The 26,932-nt window shown below is 52.3% G+C and overlaps 1 protein-coding gene across 9 annotated transcripts in view; it reads right to left on the reverse strand.

Annotated features, from left to right (window-relative positions):
• Positions 1-11,403: 11,403 nt before the first annotated feature.
• Positions 11,404-26,932, reverse strand: part of TSC22D3 (TSC22 domain family member 3) — a 63,675-nt gene continuing 48,146 nt past the window's right edge. For 6 of the 9 annotated variants that reach the window (XM_045881214.3, XM_045881249.3, XM_064574455.1 and 3 more), the window contains exons 3-4: positions 14,054-14,105; positions 11,404-12,947 (exon numbers count right to left, since the gene is read on the reverse strand). In XM_045881214.3, the coding sequence (XP_045737170.1) occupies positions 12,717-12,947; positions 14,054-14,105 (283 nt within the window). In that variant the 3' untranslated portion in view covers positions 11,404-12,716. Of the gene's footprint in view, positions 12,948-14,053; positions 14,106-14,492; positions 14,609-14,871; positions 15,322-19,771; positions 19,876-26,932 lie in introns of those variants that run through there. The other 3 variants (XM_064574457.1, XM_045881220.3, XM_064574458.1) reach the window with 3 other exon arrangements.

Consider the following 26,932-nt stretch of genomic DNA (forward strand, 5'->3'; position numbering starts at 1 on the left):
TGGTTCCATGGAGGTTTCTGCTTCCGGGCTTTGGCTTCAGGTTGTGATTCTTTGTATCTCCTTGTCTCTCTCCCCAATTCTGGAGACAGAAGTTTGTCATGTGTCTCACCTCTCTTATGGATCTAAGCTTTTTACTCGTTATTTGATGGAGTGGTGACCTCTAAGCTCCTTACATGCTGGACTGGAAACCAAAAGTGACTGTGGTTTTTCTCTGTGTGTTTATTTGTGTTTTGTCTCCCTGCATATACTGTAAGCTCTGTCAGTACAGGAACCTTTCCTGTCTTCTTCATCTTATATCTTCAGTGCCTAGCTCTGTGCCTGGCACATGGTAGGTGCTCGACACTGAATGCATATTCAATGAAAAAATGAAGGACAGGGAGTCAGAAGACCGAGGCCATGTGATCTTGGGCAAGTTCCTTCCTCTCTCCCAGTCTCAGCTTCCTCTCTGATGTTGTTCTTGTTTTGTTTTGTTTGTTTTGGTTTGGTTTGTCTTGTTTTTCTTTTAAGTAGGCTCCACGCCCAGCGTGGGGCTTGAACTCATGCTCCTGAGATCAAGACCTGAGCTGAGATCAAGAGTCAGATGCTTAACCGACTGAGCCACCCAGGTGCCCCAGTTCTTGTTTGTTTCTTTACAGCCTCCCCCCTCCCTCTCCTAGAATCTAGACTCCATGAGATCAGCAACCCTTGTCAGAGAGCCCAGCATGCAATAGATTCTTGCTTGTTGAATGAACAAATGACTGAATCTACAAAAGAAGGGGGTTTGCCTTGGTACTTCGATGGCAGGGATTTCTGGGAACTTTCCCCTTCCCATACCCTAATGGGGTGCCTGTCTGGGCTTGTTTTATGTCCTCCTAAGAGAGCTTAAGGCCTGTCTAGGAGAGAAACGCAAATAGGTCATATGGGTTAAGATGATCAGAAGTATATGGGAAAACAACTTACCAAACTCTGGAACACAGCGGCTTCGTTTTGTGTCACCCCAGGAGGGCATGGGCTGTGCTCTGACATGTGTCTGACCACAATTGGGGGCTTGATCCTGAGCCCTCCAAAGCCACATAGACTTGGGTAATGCGACCCAGTTCCTCGGTTTTGCAAAGAAGGGGCTGTGTAACGGGGAGAAGAGAAAGAGAGTACCGGTTTCTTCCTAAGGGCAAAAACCAGAATGCTCAGCATTTGTGGGAGGGGCAGGAGTTATGTTCTGCTTGAGGAATTCTTGCTCACTGGATGGGCAGGGTCAGGTGACGGACTTCCATAGCTCGGCCTGGCACCCGAATGGGCCCTGTCCAATTTCAGGAAAAGTGTTTCAAGTCTTAGTTTGCCCTAGCAATTTGGAACGGTGCCCTGCTGTCCCATTTCACAGACTTGCGGTGGGGGGGGGGGGGGGCGGAATTGAAGGCAATTAAGCTGTAGGACCTTCTAAGGAAACTCTTGTTGAAGAATTCAGTTGGGAGCCCCTAGGACCAAAGTTCCAAAGGACCCCTTGCCTTTTGCCAGGAGAAACCCATTCCTTGATCCTCTGCAAGGCAGAAGCTGCTGAGATGTTATGGATGCCTTTGGGGTGAGAAGAAGGGACTTAGAGCGAGCAATCTGTCCTTCAGTGACACTTAGTGGTCTATGTCATTCTTCATAAGGCTAGCAACTGCTCTTCAGCAAGTTTGAAGACTGTTGGAACAGATCCTATATTCTCAGGTTTGGGGAACTGGATGTAATTGGGTAATTTTTACCAACAAAGATCTTTGAGGTCTGCAAAAAGCTACATTTCCATAGAAAATAATCCCTTCAAATTAACATCTTGATGTAGCCTGTCTTGATGTGAGGTGGAAGGGTGGGGGATGGTGGTGATTAGTGGGATGAGGCCGGACTGGAGGCCTTGCAAGGCCTCCTGCAGCCCCGAGACTCGACAGTTCCATGTGGATGTTACTTTTACAGCCAACAAAATCTGAGAAGGGATTCTCTGGAATTTTGACTTTGGATATCGGAGCCCCGGATTTTGACCTGCAGCTGCCCATTTTAGGGATCACTATCCTTTTTACCTCCATAAAGACATTTAAGAGGTTAGTCTGGGCTCCCAGTTTCTAGAATCTCTCTGGTGGTGAGCGGCCTTTTGGGTCACCTCCTGAGGCCCCCTTGGATGAGCAATTCTGGGAAAATGTTATGCAGCAGCAGAGACCCCCCCACCCCACCACCACCCAACCAAGGGTGTACTCTGCTTGCTCTGTTCTCAGGGCAGATGGCCACACGTGTGCCAGCTCTGGCCCACAGAGTAGGCACATCCCCCTTTGTGGAAGTCAACAGTGACAGACCCTTCTATGATGCTTTTCTATGCTCTCCTCCTCTTTTCTTCTCCCTCCTTCTCACCTCTCAATACATCCAAACTCCTAGGGAAGCAACTGCTGGTTGCTTACTCCAACATCCGTTCTTCTCTTCCTTAAAAACAGAAACTTGGATTTGTTTGGGGATGGCAATGTACCCATTTAAAGAAAGCTGGCCTCAGGAGGAGTGACCAGACTGAGTGTTGGCCAAGGAGATGTTAAGCAGAAGTGTTGTGCAGTATTTCTCAGAAGCTTCCTCAAAAGGAAGGAGTGATTTTTCTTCCCCTTTCTCCTTTCTGCTGTCTGGATTGTGGATACAATGGCCAGAGCTTGAGCAGCCCTAATGAGCAATGAGGCAACACGCTAAATAGGGTGGGATGGCAGGTTGGAAGAAATTTAGGTCTCTGCTGACTTTACAGAGTCAGCCTGTCAACCCTGGACTGCCTGCCTTCAGACTTCTCTTATGGGAGGCATAAACTTCTATCTTTTTAAAGCAACTGTTAGTATTTTTTTTTTGTTATGAGAATCAGAGCTGATCCTAACATGGTACCCACTCCCTAAAATGAGACTGTAGCTTGACAAGCCACTCCAGATAATGGGGTGGAGTTTTATGGGTTAAAATATGGATATGGAGAAAAGTGAGCTTCTGTAGAATAACTTAAAGGAAAACAGTGGGGATTTTCTTTTTAATTAATTAATTAATTAATTACTTCAGAGAGCCTGTGAGCGATGGGGAGGGGCAGAGGGAGAGAGAGAAAGAATCTCAAGCAGATTCTATGCTGAGTGCAGAGCCTGATGGGGGGCTCCATCTCACAACCCTGAGATCATGACCTGAGTCGAAATCAGGAGTCAGACGCTTAACCGACTGAGTCACCCAGGCGGCCCAACAGTGGGGATTTTCTTAGTCAAGAGGCATAGAAACACCACTGGGCTGTATGCATTTTCCCTTCACAACAAGCCCCATGAAAACCCACATCACATCTCTCAGATTTGCCCCAGTATTCTTAGTGCTTAGCCCAGTGCCTGACACATAGAACAGGTTCAATTAAGAAATTGTTAAGAGAGGGGCACCTGGGTGGCTCAGTCGGTTAAGCGTCTGCCTTCGGCTCAGGTCATGATCCTGGAGTCCTGGGATCGAGTCCCACATCGGGCTCCCTGCCCGGCGGAGAGCCTGCTTCTCCCTCTCCCTCTGTCTGCCGCTCTTCCTACTTGTGCTCTCTCTCTGTCTCTGTTAAATAAATAAATAAAAATCTTTAAAAAAATTATTAAGAGAATAAATAAGTCATCGCTTTCATAATCGATGTAATCAATAGGCCATTGGCTTGTATGATTTGAAAGACTTTGGGAAATTTCCCTCCGCCTGTCCCCATCCACAGATTTCTTCCGCAACCCACCATCACCTGCCACAATATCTGAAACTCTTATAAATTTATCTATTAATCAGTCTGTGTCAGGTACTGTGTTCGATCCTGGGGTTGGAGCGGTGAGCAAAACAGGTGTGGGTCCTGCCCTTGGGGAGCTTCCAGTGCAGTGAGGTAGAAGCAACAAACAAAAATATGTGAATTAGTCATTACAATCTGGGATAAATGCAGTTGAGGAAACAATAACGAGGGCAACTTCTTTAGACAGGGTTATGGGCGAAAGCGGATAGGAACAAACTTGGCCGTGCGGAGAGTGGGGTGACGGTGCCGGTGGGAGCGTTCTGCTCTGAGGGACTCACATGCACAAAGGCTCCGAGGGTGTTCAAGGAATGAAAGAAGCTCAGTAGGGCGGGAGCTTGGTCAGAGCAAGGGAGTCACACGCGGAGAGCCTGGAGAGGTCAGCGGAGGCCAGATCACGTAGGCACTTGCCGGCCAGGGGAGGGAATCTGGACTCTATCCTAAGTGCCGTGATAAGCCTTTGATAAGCTCCAAGCAAGGGAACACCGGGATCTGATTTTGCATTAAGGAAGCCACTCCGGCTGCTGTGTGGAATGGGACAAGGTCCACCGGGCAAGTAGGGAGCCCGATGCGCGAGACTTGTGCCCATACGAGACAGGGAGCCCATGTGAAAGATGAGGGTGGCTTACACCGGGTAGTGGCAACAGGGCTGGAAAGAAGTAGAGGGGATTGGGGGTGCAACTGTCGAAGGTCGAGTGGACCAAACGGGCAATGGACTGGATGTGGGAGCTGAGGGGGAGGGAGGAATCTAGGGTTCTGGTTTGAACAGCTGTGTGGATGGTGGTGCCACTAGGGGAGCTGGGAGTTCAGACTTTGATTTTGATCCAGTGGATCTTGATATACTCTTGAAACATACAAGCGCAGCTGGTGAAACATACACATGGAGCTGTGCAGGGGACAGCTGGATATTGGAGGCTGGAGCCCAGGGAAATGCTTAGGACTGGAAGTGTAAATTTCAGAGTCACTAGAGCGGTAATGTTGCTTTAGACCTTGGGAGTGGATGGCCCCGACCAGAGACAGAGTGCAGAGGGGGCAGAATGGAGCCCAGAGGCTCTCCAGCAGTTAGAGGAGGAGAGGCGTGCAGAGGTGATTGAGAAGGAAAGGTAGAATTATCTGTGTGCTACCCATCTTCCCCAACAGAATGTTTTAGAGTTTGAGGAGGCTGGTGAATAGCACCCCTTCTCTTCTGCCTGCAATCAGAATCAGTTGACACACACACACGCACAAGTCAGACAGAAGAATATCGCCTTTATTAAGCATGAAGCAGCCTGTCTCATCGGCTCTCTCCATACGGAAACATGAAATGAGCTCCATGTCTGACCTGGTCTGTGCCTAGCAGAGTACCTGGCACACAGTGGGTACCAATGTTTGTTGAATGAATGGATCCAGATGTCAAGATTGAAACGATCTTCACCGATCATCCAAGAATTACCTGGGGAGCTTTAAACTGCCCATGCACAAGTTCTAATCCCAGACCGATTTTCTTGACATTTCTGGGGATGAGGCTGAGGCATTGGGTTGCATTAAACTCTTGCCAGGTGACTCCAATGTACAGCCAAGGTTAAGAACTATTGCTCTGATGGGGCACCTGGGTGGCTCAGTGGGTTAAACGTCCGACTCTTGGTTTCGGCTCAGGTCATGATCTCACAGTTGTGGGATCTCGTGGGATCGAGCCCCACGTCGGGCTCCATGCTCAGCAGGGAGTCTGCTTGAGATTCTCTCTCTCATTCTCCTCTGCCACTCCTGCTCGTGCTTTCTCTCTCTCTAAAATAAAATAAATAAATCTTAAAAAAAAAAAAAAAGAACTATTGCTCTGGTCCAATTCCTCATTTTACAGATGGGGATACGGAGGCCCAGAGCGAGAGGGTCCATCTGTAACACCAGGGGACTCGTCCTGACCCTGCTGTTGACCGTGTGAGTAGCTGGGACAAGTTTCTCTCTATGGGCTTCCGGGTCCTCCTCTAGGGGTGAGGAAGTTGGGACAGCTCCCTCCAGCCCTAAAGGTGTATTACTCTATTCTCTTATCCCAGGTGTTACTGAACTCGCTGGGCCATCACTTGCTGCCTCGAGATGCTTCTGCATGATGAGTAGGTTAGTTTCACACCTGAAATGACTGGGTTCTGGATGGCAGTAGCCAGCAAGCTGAGATGTTTGGGACAGTTCAGGACCTACAGAGCCAGTCTTTGGTAGAGAATTTGTTCGGTTTTCCCTTAGGTGGTGGCGGCAGGAAGCTCATCAGGGGAACAAGAACAGAACAGCAGAGGAGCCCAGCTGAGGAAGGTCCAATGGGCTGGGGCCACCCTTCTTGTTCATTCACAATCCTCCTCTTCTAGTTCTTGTTTTCCTTCGCCCACCCACTCCGACTTATGTCTTTTTCCTTCCCTTCCTGCTCTCTCCAGTTATCTGCATCAAACACAAGTCTTTCAGAGGCGACCCTATCCCTCTGCCGATCTAAAGACGTCCTCCCCTGCAACTCACCCACCCTCTCCCATTTGAGTTTGGTGACTCAGAGCTTATGTGTGGTCACAATATGGACAACCAGAAGGGCTTCGTGAAATGAGAAAGGCTGGGATAAGGCTGTAGGTGGCTCCTGGCTCTACTAAATCACATGGGGTATTGGGGCGCTGAGCCATGGGTTGATTTTTACAATCCTTTTTTTTTTTTTTTTAACGTTGGTCCCATGCCCAACATGGGGCTTGAACTCGTGACCCTGAGACTAAGAGTCACATGCTTTACCGACTGACGCAGCTAGGTGCCCTGCCATGGGTTGATTTTTAAAGGTGGATATTTCTCCAACAACCTAATCAGAACTCAATATGAGGATGAACAGAATCTGGGGGCTGGAAGGAAAACTGAGGCCTAGAGCAAAAAGGTAATGTGTAGAAGTCTCACGGCTAATGGGCCCTTCCTGGCCTGGGTACTTACTAAGCAGCGGGCTTAGAAGTGATCCTGGGTAATCATTTTGTTTTGCACACGGGAAAACAGGTCTGGTGACACCAATGACTTGCCCAAAGTCACACAACTTGTTGGCCAAAGACTAGGACTATACCCCAGGACTCCCGACTCTTCTTTTTAGAGTACCTCAGCTACCCCAAAGAGACCTTTAGGGACTGGTCTATTCTGCTAGATGGTGGGGCCTTGATGAGGACTCGGAAGAGGAAATGCCCAAAAAAGAAAAAAAAAAAAAAAAAAAAGGACCAAAGGATAAAAACGGAGTCATCACAAACCTCAATGTTCCCAGGGGGGTTTTCCTGTCTCTTTCTGTGACACCACCCCCGCCGGCCCTTCCTCCTCCCTCACGGGGCCTCTCTGGGGGCGGCCTCCACGGTGTGGCTCTGGGCCTCAGCTTGGCCTCCTCTGCACCCACTTCCGGGGGCGCAGGTCCACTCACATCATCACTGCAGCTCTTGTGACCCGCGGACAATCCTGCACCTGGCGCTCTAGCCCTGGACTTCGCATTACGCTCCACAGCTCGTTCTAGGCTATTTCCATATGTGAATATGTTGAGCCCGGCTGCAAATCAGATTTGGCATTCACCTTCCCTCTGAAAATCTGCAGCCCTGTTCCGACACCCGTTCCCTTCCGTGCGTCCGTCTGGAGTCTCTCAGTCCTCCAGACCCAGATCTGTCAGGTCACCAGAGGCCGGGGTGGAAGGGGGCGGGAGTGGGGACTCGGTGTTTAACGGGGCCAGAGTTTCAGTCTGGGAAGCTGAAAAAGTCCGGAGACGGATGGTGGTGCCACGATTAAAAACAACAGAACCAAACCAAACAAACTCTCGAGTGATCCTTGACTCATGGCTCCTTCGCTCTCTCCTCCCGGACTCGCTCTGTGACTGCGTCGTGCTGATTTTTCACTTTGCGCTTCAAAGGTTCATATCCTCCAGCATCACCAGGAGAGTGATCAGCTCCGGAGCCCCACTCCCCTCTTTAGTCTGGGAGTGGGGCCTGGAATCTGCATTTAAAGGAACTTCCCCACCTACCTCCTGCGGATGGATCGCAGACCACGCTTAGAGAAAGGCGCCCTTTCGGTGTCTCTTGGTTTTGTCCCTTTGTCTCCTTTCCATGGACCCCCTGCCCCCTGCCCCGCCCTGTGCCTGCCCCCCGGCTGGCCCTCATCACCTCACACCTGCCTTTCTCCACCCCGGCCTCTCCAGCTGCCAGCACCCATCTTCTGCAAATATGTCTGGCATCACATCACTGCCCTGCTTAGAAGCCTACCATGGCTCCCTCAGACCTATTAAATCCTAGCTCAATTCACTTGGCTGGGATCCAGCCAACTTGGCCTCCCATCCTCCGTCTTTCCCCCTTCCCTGTTCACTTCCATCCCCCACGGAGGTCCGGAGGTCCGATGGTCATGTTTAATCTTACAGCGGCCCCTCCGCTAGTTTGGGGTGGTCTCCTTTCTACCCGTCCCCAAGACACTTCTGCTGACACAGGAGGAATTCCGAAAACTGTGGAGATTCTCTGGCCCGTTTCTCAGTGTATCTGTCTCCCCTCCCCACCAATCCTGGTTCTGCCATCACTAGCTCCGGGATGTCCTCGGGCAAGCTGCTTCCCCTTTTCCTGCCTTAGAGTTTTCATTTTCCCATCTGCAAAATGGGGATCTTAATGGTACATCCTCCTAGGTTTGTGGAAAGGATTCGAAGGGGCAATACATGTAAAAGGACTTAGAACGGTGTCTGACCCAAAGTGCGGGCCATGGAGGTGTTGGCTGTTATTCCTAAGTATTGTGATTATGGCCCCTTCCAGCCAGCTTCCCCCCCCGCCCCGCCCCGGGAAACCACTTCTGCTTGGAATAGCTACCCAAAGGAGTTCTCTGTCAAACCTTGCCTGATCTAGCAGAGGTGGTTAAATATTAAGTATTTGGGTTCCAATGAGCTTCTCTGCATGAGACAACCTGAGGAACTGGGCTGTCTACAAAGCTCTAATTATGTTCATTAATTTCTAACTGACTAGGAGGAGAGAGGGTGAGATTTGAAAGCAAGAGATTTTTCCAGAATACGCACGATGATGTTAGGGCCACTTCAAAATACCCTGAAGGGACAGGGGGCTGTGGGCCTTTTTTCCTATGATCTTTCTAGACTCCTTCTCCCTACACTACAGTCCCAACCACCCAGCTTCCTGATCTGCTTGACCCCTGGGTTCCTTCTGGGAGCCCAAGCAGGAAAGCCTTTCCCTGCAGTACTTCCTAGCCCAAGAGCTTTGCACCTTGTACCCCAGTAGTCCTTATCTGTAAATAATCTACCGCCCACATTTCTGTTCTACTTTTCAAATCCACCTCTCTGCTTTTGTGGCAAATACAATTAATTCCTTTAAAAGCACCACTGAATTCATTATGTGTCCCCCCCTCCCCAATGAACACAAAAATTCAACTACTGTTGGGTTGGGGGAAGTCTGAGTATATTTTTGACATTTTCCAAGGGCCCTTTGCTGTCACAGAGGCTGGGAACCACTGCCCCATGGGGTACGTGGGAGACGTGGGAGGAGCACCAAGCTCGCGGGCTCTCAGTTTCCCTGTCTGTCAAATGGAGGTAAATCACAATTGCCTCTTTTCCTAAGGTCAAGAAACCGAATGTTCCGCATTCACGAGGAGGTGCATGGAGCAGCGTGGGGAAGGTGGCCGCCATGGGGATCAGGTGAGACAAGAGATAGGAGGGTTCTTGAGGGAGGAGGCAAGCCCAGGCAGGGGAGCATCAATGTTGCTGTTCTTCTGGTTCTTGTCCTTGTTCTGGGTGCAGCTGGATCAGCTGAGCCCAGAACCCCAAAGCCCGTGAAGGTCCTTCCAAGGAGCAGCGTGTTCTTTTTGCCTTTCCCCACCCCTACTGGGTTTTCTGGGGAACAACAACACAGCTCTGCTCCTGGATGTGACCAACAGCCACAAAGTTCCTCTTATCTAGTCTAGCAACCGCTGTACCTCAGAAGCTGTAGTGTTTGTCTCTGTTTAGTCGCGGTTGCCTAGGAAACAAAGCTGTTCTCTCTTTCCCACTATGGGACCGCGGGCCAGTTTTTTCCCCTTTCTTGTAAGGAAGGGCTGGATGACCAGAGAGGGCCGTGGGTTTGCTGAGCCATCTTCTGGGTTGGTGTTTTGTTTTGTTTTGTTTTTTGCAACTGTGGGTTCTTGTTTGGCTGCAAAGTGGGTGTGGGAAGTCTCCAGCTGAACTGAAGAGCCGAAAAGTCCCTCAGCGCTTCATGGAAGGGGGAGGGGCTCGTGGGCTGGGGAGAGCCGTGTGTGGGCGGCCGCCTGGTCCAAAGCTTGTCCTGGCAGCTGTGAAATGTGCATGCCCTGGTCAAATCGGCCGGCCTGGACAATGACCTTGGTGTCAGGAGTACGGAGGTTAGGAGCAGGTGGGGCAATTGGGATTTGAGAGGCCAGCGAGCTGGGGTTTGTCATGTTCTGAAGGAGAGTTCTGGCAACTGGAAAAGAACAGGTCATCCATCACGTCTGACCTCTACAGCGAAGGAAGAGTGGCATTTTGAATATATTTGGGCAGCGACTGGTACAAGGGAGGGGGCTGAGGCCTCTGGGTCCTTGAGGTTTGTGGCTCAGGAAAATCAGGGAGTTCTGCTAAATTTCGAGTGGCGAAGGGATAGGCGTAGATGCTATAGGAGGCTGAGACGGAAGGAGATCGTCCCCCCGGGAACACGGCAGGGCTCAGTACACAGCACAGGGTCCAAGGTGGCTCCAGGTGAGGGGTGTGGTGGGGGGCGGTGCATGGAATACCCATCAACAGAATCAGAGTAACGGCAGGACTCTGGACGCCAGAGGCTTGGGGCCAGGGAAAGGGTGATGGGTGAGAACGGACCCCAAAGGGAGCCAGAGGAAGAAGTGGAGTCAGGATCCTTAGACCCGGCCATGGCCACACAGCTGGTGGGGTTTGCGAGCTAACTCTCAGCAGTGACAGGTACACCCGCACGAATTCAGGGCATCTTTCCTGGGGGGAGGGGGATTCGACTTGGGCACTGCATACATTCTGTGTCCCTTTCTCACGACGGTCCTCATAGCTCCTCCCGTGGAATGGTATTAAGGAGGATGCACGAAGTGATCCCGATGTTTTCAGAAGAGGGAAGAGGCCCACTCGTGTTTATTTGGTCCCCTCACATGGATATCATGCCCTTTTCTTCTGGGCCTCCTTGGGAGGTCTCCTTCCTCCCAAATCGGCCCCTCAAGCTGAGGTTATGTGTTACCGGTCACCTTGCCACTCACTCTGAAGCCGTCTTAGGAAAGCAGGAGCAGGACGAGCGACAGATGTGGGGTGGAGTCTCAATTCGCCTAATAGCCATGTGACTCTGGACAAGTCACACACGGGCTGAGCCTCAGTCTCCTCACCCGTACAACAGGGGTATTTACGCTGGATTAAGGACGTAGCCCTGGGGCGCCTGGGTGGCTCAGATGGTTAAGCGTCTGCCTTCGGCTCAGGTCATGATCCTGGAGTCCCGGGATTGAGTCCCGCATCGGGCTCCCTGCTCAGCGGGGAGCCTGCTTCTCCCTCTGCCTCTCTCTGTCTCTCATGAATAAATAAATAAAATCTTTAAAAAAAAAAAAAAAAAAGGACGTAGCCCTGGCCTGCCACTTAGGAGGTGGTCACTAATGTTCAGGGAGTCGGAGAAACAGCGCCCCCGACCACCCACTCCATTTATACTCAGACACCAGGTTTATTTTTAGAAAAAAAAAAAAAAAAGCAAAGTTTATTGAAATTTCAAGCTACATTTGAAAAATCAAAATCCAAATCCTGGAGACATATCAGGATAAGGTGTCAGAAAGTGGAAAGTGTTCGCTGCCTCAGAACCCCCCCCCAGACACAAGCTCCCTGAGCACATCACCCAGGCACCAGTTGGGTCAAAGCCACCCCCTTGTCCATCCCTTGTCCACAAGGGGACACCAGCAAGCCAATCATTCCGTTCACTTGAGAATTTTCCACAAACGTAAAGAACAAAAGTTTCTGCATGACAATGTGAAGGCCCCCGGCTGATCTTCTCTCAACCCCATTCTATGTAGTCAGCACCAGTGAATGGTGGGTTTGGCATTCGAAAGGGGGCCTCCCATGTCTTCGGGGGCAGATGGGGCGAGGGCTGCAGCAGCAAGGCTTCCGCGGCGGCTGCGTTCAGAGGCTGGCCCCTCCCCGCCTTTACTCTGTAGTCTTACTGAACATAAAGGACGAACTGCATCAACTTGGTAAATGAACACAGTCAAAGAATTAGCCTGAAGAGATAAGGGACCAGTTGATACCCCCAAAGCCGGTTAGGCCCTTCAACACATCAGTGTGTGTGTGTATACGTCGCTACACTAAGATACAGATCTAGCCCTATGGGTTTATATACGCATGTATGGCTATATAGAAAACCTATGCCGACACTAACCAAACAGAACTTTGTAAGCGGTCATCCCAAAGCCGTAATCCCACACTGGGCTGTGCACAAAGCCATGCATTAGACCATATTAACCAACAGAAGGCGGACTTGGCTCAATCTCTCCTATCTGTGGCCCTGCCTTGGCCAGGCAGGGGAGAAGAGAGAGGTTGCCTCTGCTCAAAACACAAGTGGCTTCTTCATACGAACAGTCGTTGTCAGGCGAAGCTGCTGAAGATGTCCATGGAAATGAAAAAAACAGACCCCTTATGCTTTCTGGAGTAAACTGGCGTCACATCTCACACTACCTTTCTCCTTTGCCAGTTGCAGCTAAGTTGCCCAGGCCCTGGGAGCCCCCAGGGCACGGTGGCATGAGAGGCTCACTGGCGGGGGGGGGGGGGTGACGAGGCCCCATGCAACTCAGCCTCCAGAGACCTGCTCTTTGTCAGGGGTCTGTCACTGGAGTGGACCCAGGTGGCCATGTCCTTAGGACATCTCTTGGCACCAGCTATGCTAGGTGTAAAGTTCTCCACGTGAGATGACGCTTGGGGAACCAAAAACAAACTGGAAAGAACTAGGTAGAACAAGTTTAGTGGCTCTGCCCACCCTGAGGACAGAGCCACTTACACCGCAGAACCACCGGGGGCCTCGGGCGCTTGCGGGGTTTCGGGAACCGGCTCCTCGGGGCTCAGACGGGACTGGAACTTCTCCAGCTGCTCTGGGCTCGCCAGGGTCTTCAAGAGGGTGTTCTCACGCTCCAGCTGGGAGTTCTTCTCCACCAGCTCTCGGATCTGCTCCTTCAGGATCTCCACCTCCTCTCTGACTGCGTACATCAGATGATTCTTCACCAGATCCTACCACAGGGGGAATCACAACAAAGCCATCCAGTAGCCGTTGCGGGCTCTCTGCGGCACCGTCACCCCGCCGTCGGGGCATCCCCTGGGCCACAGAGCCCCGACCTCCCCTCAGCACGCTGGCCCCGAGGCCTTGTTCCTCCAAAACGCTTTGGCCTCACCCAGGAGAGCTGCACGACTGGGTCACGCCCGAGCTGGGAGCCCAGCTTTGAGCTGCAGAGGATCCCCCTCTGCAAGTTTCTAGCGGCTTTCAAAGCTGGAAGCTTAGGAGTCCTCTGCAGGTTGGTTGCGGCGGGCGCTTGGCTCTAGCCTCACTGCCACCTCAGGTCCTGTTGCTGGCCCACCTCCCAGGGAGGACCTGCGGGCCACCCCAGTCTGTCTGCTGGACACAACTTCCCCAAGAGAACAAAGCTGGCTCTTCTGGAGCCTCCTCCCCTCCACACGACCCAGCACACCAAGCTGGAGTTGCGCCTGCGGCGTGGCCTGGCCTGACAGGACACCGGCCCTGGGGGAAGGTGCCCGGATGGGCGCCTCTGCTCCGAACCTGAGGACCGCGCCGAGAGCAGGGAGTGCTGTCCCTGGACGCCAGGGCACAGAGAAGTGGTTGCTAACGGCTGGATGCCCCATGCCCCTGCAGCCATTTTGGCTGCTCCGTGGAGTCTGACCTCCACCTGGGAAGGAGAGGGAGAAGGGGTGGGGTGCTTTGCTTCCTGTTTCCTCCCAACTCTTGACCCCAGCCCAGGCTCTGCAGAGGCACTGCAGTGCGCCTGATCCAATGAGCTCCGGCCCCTGCCAGATGCGGGCTGCAGACAAATGCAAATGTCTGAGCTCCCTGCCCTGCCACCGGCCCAGGGGCGAGCCAGAGGCTGCAGCAAAGAGAGGGAGGAGGAGAGGAGGGGGTCCAGCCAGGGCAGACTGCAAATGCCCTAAAAAGGTGCCCCTCTGACCGGACACTACCTAGGGCCTCCAAGACGAGGGGAAGCAGCCTGTCAGCTTCCTCAGGCTCTGGCATAAATGGCTTTTGCACCCACCCCCTCAGTCCTGTCCCAAGTTACATAAGCAGCGGCTAGGTCTGGGGATGGGAATGACGTAGTGATGCCACTCACCATGGCCTGCTCGATCTTGTTGTCTATGGCCACCACGCTGGCTCCAGACGCACTGCCAAGACAAAAAAAGCAAAGCGACCGCGTTACCCACTTGGTTCCACTCTGAGCACCTGGCAGCTGTGGCCAAAGTCCTCCATCTGCCCCGGTTCTTCCTCTCTCCCGCCTCCTTGCCTCCCTGGCCCGATGTCCCGGGCACTTTGTCCCCCAGGCCGCCCCGGCAGGAAGCTGCAGCTGCACCTTCCCAACCCGCTGGCTCCCCGCCGCAGCCGCCCAGAGCTCCGCGCGGAGCCGCGCGCGGGTCCCGGGGCGCACGGGCGAGCGTGGTCTGCTCGGCCGGCCCGGGCGACAGGCAAACAATGGGGGCGTGCGGCGCAGGGAGCCCCCCCCCCTCCGGCGGCCCATTCCGACGCCGGCCCAGAAGGGCCCCGAGCGGACCTACCGCGCTCCGAAGCTAGCTAGGAATTCCTTCTCGGCTCGAACGCTTCCGGCCTGCTCCCCGGCGGCGCACGGCGCGCGGCCAGCCCCTGCCCAGCCCGGCCCAGCCCGGCCCAGCCCGGCCCCGCCGCCCCTCTGCCGCCGGCTGCCTCCGCCTCGGGCTGGAGCAGCTCCTCCTCACGGCGCGGCGGCCGCAGGGACGCTCCGACGGCGGCTCCCAGCGCGGCGGTGACCCCCTTCCCTGCGTCCCCTACCCCCGCCCCTTCCCAGGATGCTGCACCGCGGGGAACGGGGACCGGCGGCGCTCGGCTCGCTCGGAGATCCCGCTCGCAGCCCAGCCCCCGCCGGCGCCTCGCATTCGGGAGCTGAGGCCAGGGGTTTACCTGTTATCCAGCTTAACGGAAACCACATCCCCTCCAAGCAGGGAAGAGAAGAAGGAGATGTTGAAATTGTGCAGCTGATAGACCGCCACCTCCATGGGGGTCTGATACATTTCGGCGTTCATGGCTCGGGCGGCCGCGGAGCTCTGGCCGGGCTGGCCGGGCTGGGCGGGCTGGGCGGGCTGGGCGGCTGCCGGGCGCTGGCGCGCTGCACCGGGCTGGGCTCTTGCGAGTCGGGCCCCGGGGGCTACGAGGGGGGCGAAGGCTGCCGATCGGACCCGAAGCCAGGCAGGCGCTTCAGGGTCGAAGGGAAGTGACTCGAGGGGTGTCACCTAGTGTGTCACAAACTCCACAGCCGCCAGTCCAACCCAGACTCGGAGATATTTCGGCTCCTGCTTCTTTATATAGGAGGAGCCGGCTGCGTCACATGGCGTCAGGGGCCATGCAAATGAGTCCTGTACCGGGCTTTGTGGTCCAGTTAAACCACATCCCCTCCCTGAACCTTAGGCTAGGACTGTAAACAGTTCAGCACTTTCCTGTGCCAGCTGGCATCTCCAAAGAGGGCTCTGGAGATTGGTAAAAACCAAAGTGGAGCGGATTCTTCGAGAAATAAGTACGAACGCCCTAACCAGAGAAGAGAGCGCTCAGTAAAGGGGGACGCTGGTTTTCAAAGCTCTTCTTCAGGTGTCAGCCGGCATACTCCCCAGGGCTTTGCAATGCCATTGCACGCCACACGCCCTGGGTACCCACCTTCACCATCAGGAGACTCACCTCCTTCCCACCGCCTGCCTTTCAGCCTTCTCTTCTGCACGCATACTTTGTCACCTGCATGTCCCATCACCCAGCCAGCTGGCCTGCTGGTCTGCCCCCAAGCCCAGCAACTATCCACTGACCCCCTCCTTTGGATGTACCCCTCTGTGTGCTGACACATGCACAGATCTGTGACATGCTCGGGACAAGAGAGTGTCCCAAGAAGTCAGATGAGTGGGGGAACATGTCCGAGGGGGAAGCTGGCGGCCAGGTGGGTGACAGAGGAGGTGAGGGGAGACAGCAGGGAAAAGAGTGCTGGAGTGACTACAAGATGCCAGCCCCTTTTTCTTTGGTCGCCGCACCCTACTCTGCAGAGAAAATACATTCAACATTATCCAGGATTTCATGTCCGTATTGTTAAAAACAAGATTTTGTCACTTTCCTATAAAGAGCAAATGACAACAAAACTACAAAACAAGGCTACTTACAAACCATCCCAAGAAAATATCTGCCCCATGATGGGTCCAGCCATAGGTAGGGTTAAGAGGCTACTTCAGGAACACACCAATTCCGAGTTACAAGGAAAATGAGGTGATTGTTGCCTACTAAGAGTTACATACGTTTCCATCAAAATACATTTTCCTTCTTTTCAGCTTCAAGCTTAAAAAATAAAAGGCAGCAGAGGCTTTAGGAGCTTTGCTTCTACTCTGTCCTAAGTGAGGCCACCTGGTGGACAGAGGCGGAATTGCAGCCAGAAGGAGCAACCTCGCCTGAAGAAGGGACAGGTGATGATGCAACTGCAAGTATTATTTACACCAACTCAGGGCCATACGGAGAACATTGGGTTCCACCACACATACAATAGTCTGGATGAAGCTAGGGCCAGTGCCCATGAATCAGTTTGTGATTCAGGCTGTGGTCCAAAGAAATACCCTAATGCAATCATGCTACTGGAAAAGTACTAGGGCCTCTTATCAGCAAAGACGGTAGTTATTATTTGCCTCAGGATATTTCTCCTAACCAGGTGCCTGACACTGGCACCCTGGCCGAAGCCCCACTTAGGCCCAGTCTTAAGGCCTTGCTTTTCTCCAGGCTACCCGCGCACTTACGCCAAGGAACAGCCAATATTGGCCCCCATGACGCAGGGCTCCCCCTGGGAAGAATCGGCAAAGCACTGACAAGAGAACTACCTAAGCACACCTACCCCAGCAGCCCAGTGCCGTGTTTTTTTTCACCCTAGGTGAGGTGGGAGACCCTCCCAATCTCAGGATACTATGTTGCCTTTAGGTCACAAGCCCTCCCAACAAGGTGTTTATTTGCACGCAGCTGTGTGTAGTAGGCAGAACAAAGGGCAGACTCTATTTATAGGTCATTGAGAATACTGGCTGAGAAAAAAAAAACAACAAAAACTTTCTTAAATCAGAAGCTTAACTGATACTGGAATTCCCTGATATATTAATCTGCCCTCTGTGCCACACAGAGCTTTCGGCCCCAGGAAGAGTCTCAGACCTGCCACTGGCCTGTAAATCTTTCTTGAACTGACTATTGCTACCCACCCCCAAGATTCCAAGGGAGATGATGAAAAGAAAGAGAGATAAATAAGCTGGGTTGGCAGAGAAAAAAACCACCCCCTGGGAGACAAGGTATAGGACAGAAAAAAACCTAGCTCCTTCCAGGGGGACTCCCTTATATGGAGGCAGAGACAGAGAAATCAAGGTAGTTTGGGAAAGGAAAGGAAGAGAAGTCAAGTCTGCAAGCAAGGCTGTGTTTGAACTGTAACTTAATGATACTTCAATTACAAATAAGCTGAGTTTGATGGGGTGCCTGGGGGGCTCGGTCCGTTAAACTTCTGAATCTTGGTTTCAGCTCAGGTCATGATCTCAGGGTTGTGAGACTGAGCTCCACGTTGAGCCCCATGGGCTCTGCACTCGGTGCAGAATCTACTGGAGCTTCTCTCCCTCCCCCATTGTAACCCCCCCCCCCCCCGCCCCGGTCGCGCATGCATGTTCTCTCCCTCTAAAAATAAATAAAATATTTTTCTTAAAAAAAGCTGAGTTTGAGACCCACTGACAACAATGGCTACCATTAAGCGAGCATCAGCTATGGGCCAGACATTTGTGCCAGCTGCCCCAACAAAGCCTGTGCTGTACGCCCTGTCACCATCATTTTACAGATGAAGAAACCATGGGTCTGAGAGGCTACCTTGCCCAAGGTAGCACAGCTAATACATTATAGAGCTGGGACTCCACAGAAACCAAGTTCTTTCCCACCACACTTAGTAGTGGGGTAGGGGGTAGGTGTGTTGAGTAAGTAAATTAATGCAGTGGGGGGCTGGGTTAGAGGTGCAAGGAAAGTAGTGAGGAAGAAGCAAGGATAAGGGCAGGATAAGTGGTCCAGAGGCCGAGTTTTCTGACACTCACGGCAGGGGAGAGCAGCATCAGGGACCAGAAGCATATCCAAAGTGTCCAAGTGAACACTATAGGAGGGCTGGGCTCGCCCACATCATTTCAAAAGGCAGCCCCACAGTCCTCAAAGAAAGCTCGCTCCGTCTAGAAAATAGGAGTTATTAATCCAACTGGGTGGCTCCCACAATGGAAATATGTAGCCCTGGGGTAGATGATACCCCAAATAAGGGAGTAGTCTCAGAATAATAATCATAGTCCAGTCAAACCTCCAGTTCCTAGGGCCCCACTAACTGGCATCCTTAATGCCCCCCCCTTTCCTGCTATGCTCAGCTTTTAGGAGAATGAAGCCAACCACAAGAAAACAAGCTCCTATCAGGGATTTAGTTTTAAAAAACAACTTCAGAAGGATGTCCCAGATTCAGCCCACACTCAGTCAGTCTCTCATTCCCTCTACACCTCTAGTTTGTCAGCTGCCAGCCAAGTGAGAAGTGATCACCTTGAGGCCTTAGGATCCACCATTAGCAAACGAAATGATGGCTGGATCCCAGGATCCCAGAGCTCGATCCCAGAGCTCGCTAAGGCAAGACAATGGACTTAAATGCCCCTGTAGAGGGATTTTTCAAACAAGGGCCGGGAAGAAAGGGAGAGGGAAGAAGGAGGAGGAATCTGAAAGGTTTTCTGCTTAACCCCTGGCACACTAGAAAATTCCTCTGCCCAGAATATCTGCGCCAAACCTTGCAGCAAGCGAGTGCAAGTTTGTGCTGTACAAGGTATCTATGTTCTGATCTAACTTTTCTGAGTAAAGTGCAGGTCCATGGGGCTCTCTGTGTCCCTATGTCCCGTGGAGGTGGGCCCCACGCAGGAAACAGTGGGCTAGGGATTCAACAGCCCGGCCAACCTTGTGTGAATGTATCCAAATTCCCTTTCTTCCATCCTATACCCGACAAACTGGGCTGGACCCAAAGCCAGCCTAGCAACAGCGCCCAGGGCTGATGAGCCAGGTCCTTCGCTGGCACTCAGGTCTAGCCCTCTGGCCACAGGATTCTGCAATTAAACAGACACAGCCGCCCCACCCTCTCTCAGGGGCGACCTTCTAGAAGCAGGGTGGCATCATGAGGACAGGGCCAAGTCCCTCGGTTTTAGGAGGCCCTGGAATCCGACTTGTTTGAGCTGGAAGAAGTGTCTCAGCATTCCTACCGGTCTGCTCCACTTCGAAAGCCAGACTCTCTAGGACAAGAGCGCTTCCTACTTCGGCTTCCCACGGGACAGCAGGACAGAGACTGGGCAGTCTGGGCCACAGAATGCGGGGGCCGGATCTCGGCACGCTGCTGAGGGGTGGGGAGCAGACTCCGGGTGGGTGCGGCAGGGTTGGGGGTGGCGATAAGGGGGAACATCTCACTTCCCTTTTTGTCACACTTGAAGCATTGTGTACCACGCAGCCCAAAGGAAACTCTTTATAGGCAAGTCTTCCTTATTTTCTACAGGGAATGTTCCACCCAAAGATTTTGGCGATGTTGCCAGCAAAACACAGGGTCTTGTGTCAGGAGAAGCGGAAAAAGACACGATGTGAGAGGTGCGGGACAAGCCACAAAGCAAACACAGGGTTAGAAGCTGGAAAAGGAAATCAAAAAGGATATTGAGCATCGGGGCATGAGCAGTTAATGGGACGGCTGAAAACCAGCCCTCCCCACTGACTCCTCCACCCCGGCCCCCTTCGGCTGAAGCTCTGTCTACTGCTACTTACTTACTTGTCCCTTTTTCTGAAGAGGCTGGGGGAATAAGGAGGCTGAAATGCCATCGCTTAATTTGTCCTTGCTTCTGTCTTATCTTCTCTCTTTCCCTCTGGTTCCCCTCCAGTGTGGAAGACCAGAGACAGGAAGGCCACTGCCACTTACATTGTTACTCTGGCTTCATGGAAAATCCCCAAAGTCCAGAAGGAGGGAAGCAAGAAGGAAAGACGGTGACAGAGAAAGCGCCTTGTCCTCTGTGGGTCATGTGAACTGCCCCGCATGGCCAAGGCCCAGAACCCCCGAATCTGGCGGGGGGGGCAGGAAAACAGGGAGGAGGATTCGGATACAGATGCAGAAGGCGATGGGGGGAGGGACCCGGGGAGAACCCTGGTGGAGATGGCCACTGTCTTGGAGAAGCAGCTCCAACAACCGATTTGGGCCAAACCCTGACACCAAATGACGACAGGAGCAATGAATCGTGCCTTTCAGCTCCCTCGCGGACAGGGTCCCATGTGAGCTTCACAAACAATCTCCGAGTGACGCGAGGGATGGCAGGCAGAACCAAACCCCATTCTGACAGGGCAGTCCGCCCCTCCCCCTCATTCAGAGAGGTTCAAAAAGTGCTCTTGTCCGAACCATTTTCGTCACCCCAACTTTGGTGGCAAACCATGCATGAAGGGGAGGCAGTTTGTCCTGGTGTCTAGGCGAGACTGGAAGTACTGGCAACGTGATCCAGGAATGCTGTTTAGCTCAGTGGATCTTAAATCTCATGAACCTTGTGTCAATATTTATGCCTGTCTCCCTTCGCCTTATGCCTCGCAGCTGGGAAACTTTACCTCCATACTTTTTCCAAGCCCTCTTCTCATTTTCCACCCTCCCCACTACCCAGCTTCTGGCCGGAAATAGGTATTCCTGAAGAAGAGACTGCAAAATTAACCTCGGTGAATGGGATCACCTCATCCTCCTCCTTCTCCACATCGCCCTGATCATTTAAGTCGGTTCAGCTCGATTCAGTTCAAGATTGACTGAATGCCCATTCAAAGTGCAAGGCCCGTTTCGGGGAAATTCAACCAAGCAAACAAACCAACTGGTAGTACAAGTGAAAAATTGTGCTTCCTTCCAGAATAACCTGGGTTTGATCTCAGTGAAATGTCTACTTTGGGGAAAAAGCCTAGGGCTTGAGAGTGGGGTAAGGGTAGCTCTGGGTTCAGGAGGGCCGCACCCCTGCCATCCCTAGGCATCCCTTAAGTCCTCAGAATTGGCTGTGCTTTTTTTCTTCCCACCCTGGCCTTTGGCCCATGCCCATCTCGACGGGGATAACACAGCAGCCACAAAGTTTGGAGTTTCTATGGGACCGAAGGCTCCTCTGACATTGTGGCCCACAGGAAGTCTCACTCTGATTCTCTTCCTGAAACTTCAGGGTTTGGGAACCGAGGGGTTTGTAAACCTTGTTTGTAAACAAATCATAGATCTTTGCTCTCTGAGACAGGTGTCCATGTTTTGGGTGGGGGTCACCTCTACCTGCCAACCTCTCAGCCTTCTTTCCTTGGTTGGCTCCTCTTGGTCTTAACCTTCATTCCACTTCAACCTCCCAGACCTGCACCATCTTCAGGCAGGCCAGTGGCCTCCCCTCCCCCGTAAGGGTCACGTTCCCACCCTCTGGGAATCCCGGTGCACTGCAGCCTGCCCAGGGGCAAGGAAAGAAAGCCGCAAGAACATGGCCGCTCTTCCTGTTTGCCCCAGCCCTACACCAGCCTATCTGAGCCAGGGAGACACTGGCAGGGCCTCTCCCCATCCCTTCTGCTCTATGGAGCAGCCCCAAGAGCTAAAATTCCAAGCCATTTTTTTCCCTGGCAGTTGCCAGGGTTACTTTGAGTGGTATGTGAAGGACTTGAGGCTATTGGCAATGCTTGGAAGACAAGAACCAGGAGGATCTTGTTGGGGCTGTGGAGCCAGCAGAAAAGAGGCCCACGAAGAGGCCAAGGTGGAGCACCCGGCTCCATTGTGGGCCCTGCGAGAGAATGGGTGACCTTTGTAGTGGTACAAGTTTCCTGGGGAACAGCAGGACGGTAATAATGCCAGCCTCTTTAGGCCCTTGGGCTCCTGGGCCATGATGGCCAAGCGTTATGAGCCTCCCCGGGCTCTTGCATTGTACGCCCCAGGCCCTCGCTTACCTCACAGCAGAGCTATTCACCAAGGGCTCCCTTGAGGTAGCTCCTTGATCCTCCGTGGTGGGACTCTGACCGGTGAAGAGGGGCTCTGCCGATTGCGAAGGGCCTCCCACTCTCCAGCCACCCCCCCCACCCCCATCCTGGAGCTTCCTGGATGGAAAGAAGGCAGCCTAGCTGGGGTGAGGGCAGGGGTGGGAGGGCACTGGGGACACACTACTTGGCTGAACAGAAAGGAAGAAGAGGCACGAGGCAAGCTGCTCCCTGGGCAGCCCCTCCCCCCCAGCCACGGGAACAGTGCCAGGGATCTCAAAGGAGTCTTGGGAGGGTTAAGGAAAGGCTCCTGGCCTGGTTAGAGAGTTGCTGACAGGGAATACGCACACCTCCTCGGGAGGAAAGAGGAGCACAGACACACACACACACATTTATGTAAACATTCTCTCAGCTTTTCACCAAGTCCCATTCACAGAGACAGGCAGGAGCAAGGCATCATGCCTATCCTCCCTCTCTGCCTCCCTGTCTCCGAGTCTCTCTCGCTGTTGCCAGCTTCTTCCTGACCCGAAAGAAGTGGAAAGGCAACAGGACATGGCAAGATGGCAAGGCAGGACACTCTAGACCAAGCCAGAGTATCAAAAGACACAGCCCGGCTCTCTCTGCCATCCAGAGCTGGCTGCGCTCAGGGCAGACGTCATAGGTGATGGGGGGAGGGGGGTGGGGAACCAGCTCAAGCCTCACACCGCACACCAGGAACAGGAAGCCCTGGTGCCGCTGGGTCCACAGGTTTCAAAGATGTCAATCACACATGAAAATAACAGAGAAATAAAAAAAATCAAGCACTACGTGTAAACAATCATATGAACGCCTAAGAAATGGCTCTCACAGGCTCCTCAGGAGGACAGTTCTAATTAGAGCCGGCCCCGGCATCAATGCCATGTGTGACTGGCTACACTAAGAAAAAGTCCTCTCGGCACAAGCGGTTTGCCCGGCCCGACTACTGTAGTGCCTACACACGTCACTGTCCGAGTCAGACTCCTGGGTTCTCACGATCATCCCGGGACCTCTTTATAATTTGAGGAATTAGGAACGTTTTTTTTTTTTTTTTCTCCATGTCAAAAGCCCTGGGAAAGGGCCACCGTCTGCCACTATCACGAATACTCAAGGAGGAAGTCAATTTTCATATTACTTTCAACAGGGTGGTCGTCAGTGGTCAGATCAGCACTGGAAGGCGAGTGGACACACAGCAGGGAGACCTTGCTGGTGGGCTGCAGAGGGAAAGAAATGGGTCTTCATGAGGTTCTTAACATCAGGATCGCCTGGGGAAGCTTGTGGAGAATCCGGACGTCCTGAGCTCCAGCCCTAGATAATCCAGTGGGATGGTATGTGGCTTGGGAAGGGTGTTTTCAGATGGGTTGGAGGCAGCTCTTCTGTCCCTGGTCCCTGGGACTGCTTTTGGGAACCAATGGCCTAAAGGTGACAGCCAAGACAGGCTCAACCGAAAGAGTCCCCAGAGTGTCAGGGTCACTAAGATCTACTTTGGATGATACACTGCGACGGGGTTCAGCATATTTCAGGCCTCGTGGCTGTGGGCTGTTCACTCTCTTTCCCTTTCACTCCTGAAAACTTGATCAGAACACAAATGAGAGTTGCTATGAGCAGTCTAACCCGAACCTGCTCTGATTTATAAATCAATCCCTGGCTAATTTTGCCTGTTAGGAGGAACAGCTTGCTTCTGAGACACTTCACACCTGTTGGTGGGAACCCTTGGCCTGGGAGGCTGGGTACACGGAGGGTGGGCATCCAAGGGCAGGAAGGGAGAAGAACCCCGGGGAGAGGGAGAGAAGAGGGAAGGGCTGATTTTTCTGTAGCAGCATAGTTTGGTCAATTAACCCAGCCTTGCCTCCCTTCTCTAAGAGCCAGCTCTCTGCCTGCCTTGTGGCTGTCACCACGAGGTCAAACGTGGGTCCATTCATTTGGACGTTGGCTGGAGGGGTGTGACTCATTCCCCCCTTAAGGAGCCTGCTGGGGCTGACTACAAAGAGTCACCAGGATCTCTGTAATATGCTCATCCCCACCCTGATCCAAACCTCAGCTCCCCTGCCCCTACTGTCCTCACCCCTCCCGTGGCTTGTGAGCTCCTCCCTGGCAAGAAGGCTGCCCCCACTGCTCGCTGACTCCGCTCTCCCAAGGGAGGGCAGAAGGGGAATTCGATGCTCTCTGTGGCATGCATCCGGCCTGTGTTTTGGTATTTTATTTTATTTTTATGTTTAATTTACACTGCCTGCTAGGTTTGGGGCTTAAATAAACAAAGGCTATGCTTCCCCCAAGGCCTGGACTTCCTGGTTGCCTGTCAGCAACAGAGTGACCCTTTTAACCTCTTCTCTTGCTCTTTGAGACAGGCGGTGCAGGGGGGTAGGGTTGGAAGAGAAGGATATTTTGGGTCCAAAGCTTGGAAATTCTTAGTGCCAGCTTAAAATACCACCCCCAGCCCCGCCCTTCTCAACAACATGAATGTTAAGTCCTGAAGCCACCTTACCAAGTACAGACTTGTTTTAAAGGCCACAGCAGGAGTGTAAGGGTAAAGCACAAACATGGAAAATTCAGAGTATTTGTATTGATTTTGGGGGAGGGGAAATCCACCTTTGGACGTCTTTGTACCACCAAGCAAAGACAGAAGGGCTCAGGTCTTTGTAGGCAGAGTGGCCTTACACGCCCATGGACGGGGCAGTGCACGGTGGGCCTGCCCGGGAAAGGCTCCCTGCCAAAGCTCATACACCTTAAAAAATAAGAGGAACACTGGCCCCTATGTCCTGGGATAGAGCTCGAACAGCAAAGTAACGAATCCTGGTCAACAGTTCTGACATCCTGTTATTTGCAAAAACTAATAATACTGTGGAGTTTGTTGACAGACTTGCAGAAGAGCTAAAGTAAATATGGAAACTGAGGAATGGCCAAGTATAGACAGTTACTAGCTCAGCAGTTGAGAGGAAGGGAGTTTCACAGATAGTCCTTGGGCATCTTGGGGCACTGGGGTCCCAGCACGGTTGGGAGATAATCCTAGAGGCACTGGTGACATCACTGGGTGATTTCTCTCCAACAATAGGTTGCTGTGATAATGGGCTTGGCCCATGGAGCTGGGTCCTGAGAGCTTAGACAGCGAATAATGGTAAGAATCGAGAGGGGCTGCCCTAGTGCACAGGCCAGGGGAGGTGCTCCCCGAGAAAAGCAGCTTTAGCACCCATTCGACATGAACTTGGTTAAGCAGGAAGAAACTACGTCAAGAGGCCAGAGTTTTTTCCACCTTGGCCACTAGCCAGCTGGCGGACTGCTCAGGAGGCTCTAAACCCCCTGTGCCGCCAGCTCCTTATTCATGAAATGGGAATGATGCTTCCTTCCCCAACATATACGCCACACGAGGTGGCTATGTGGACAGACACCCCAAAGTCTGGAAACAGAGATAATATCATCGTATTATTTTTTGCAGACTGATGATATCTTTTTTTTTTTTAAAAAAAGATTTTATTTATTCATTTGAGACACAGAGATACAGAGGGAGAGACAGCATGAGCATGGGGAGAGGCAGAGGGAGAGGGAGAAGCAGGCTCCCTGCTGAGCCAAGAGCCTGACGTGGGGCTCGATCCCAGGATCCCGGGATCATGACCAGAGCCGAAGGCAGACGTTCAACCATCTGAGCCACCCGGGTGCCCCAGACTGATGATGTCTTGACAACAATATGTACATATATTTGCCTATGGTTCCAGACTTTGCAGACATCCTGTAGGTGGCATACCTGTGTTCTTTGGCAAGTAAGAAGGGCCACGTGAATGTGACATGCCCTATGATGAGTAAGGGTCTCAGTCCCCAAATGCTGCTGGCGCAACGGCTTACTGGGTGAGCAGCTCTATCAGTGCTATTTCCAAGTCTGGCATTTCGAACTTTTTGTCCGGTTCCAAGTTTTATTTCCACAGTGTCACAAGTCACTGGTATTGCTTATGGGAACGAGGGTAGCGTGAGGGACTGATGTGAAAGCGGAATCAACATTTAAATTCAGTCTCTTGGGAGTGCCTGGGTGGCTCAGTCTGTTAAGCGTCTGCCTTTGGCTCAGGTCATGATCCCAAGGTCTTGGGATTGAGCCCCGCATTGGGCTCCTTGCTCAGTGGAGAGCCTGCTTCTCCCTCTCCCTCTGCCCCTAACCCCCACCTGTGTGTGCTCTCTCTCTCACTCTCTCTCTCTTTCTATCTCAAATAAATAAATAGAATCTTAAAAAAAATAAATTCAGTCTCTTGAAGGTCTTTAGCCATCTGTCCCTGTACTCAGGGCTTGTAACTTACAGAATGTTCTGGCCTCGAAGGCCTCTTTGATGGCACAAGCAGTCAGTAATCAGCAAGACCGATAGTCTTTCAAGCAGGACTGAAGGCACAGCCAGATAAGATCATGACCGGAAGTGGGCGACGCACAAGGTCTCCAGTGAGCATGGATTAGCTTCCTAGATTAGAATACAAGCTCTGCGGGTGTAAGGGCTTATCTTATTCACCACTGTACCACCAGAGTCTGGACCTGTGTCTGGCACACAGTCTCAACATGGTAAATATGTGCTTAATAAATAACTAACAGGCTCGGACAAGTGTTAGAACTTTGCTAATGGGGAGGACAGGGAACCCTCTTACAGTGTTGGTGGGAATGCAAACTGGTGCAGCCACTCTGGAAAACAGTATGGAAGTTCCTCAAAAAGTTGAAAATAGAGCTACCCTATGACCCAGCAATTGTACTACTGTGATACAAATATAGTGATCTGAAGGGGCACCTGCACCCCGATGTTTATATAGCAGCAATGTCCATAATAGCCAAACTATGGAAAGAGCCCAGATGTCCATTGACAGATGACATATATATATATATATATATATATATATATATATATATGCCCTATGATGAGTAAGGGTCTCGGTCCCCAAATGCTGCTGGCACAATGGCTTACTGGGTGAGCAGCCCTATCAGCGCTATTTCCAAGTCT

This window comes from Mirounga angustirostris, unplaced genomic scaffold (genome assembly GCF_029215605.1).
Source record: "Mirounga angustirostris isolate CCGP_5_RB_7025 unplaced genomic scaffold, mMirAng1.0.hap1 SCAF_11, whole genome shotgun sequence".
Classification (NCBI taxonomy): Eukaryota; Metazoa; Chordata; class Mammalia; order Carnivora; family Phocidae; genus Mirounga; species Mirounga angustirostris.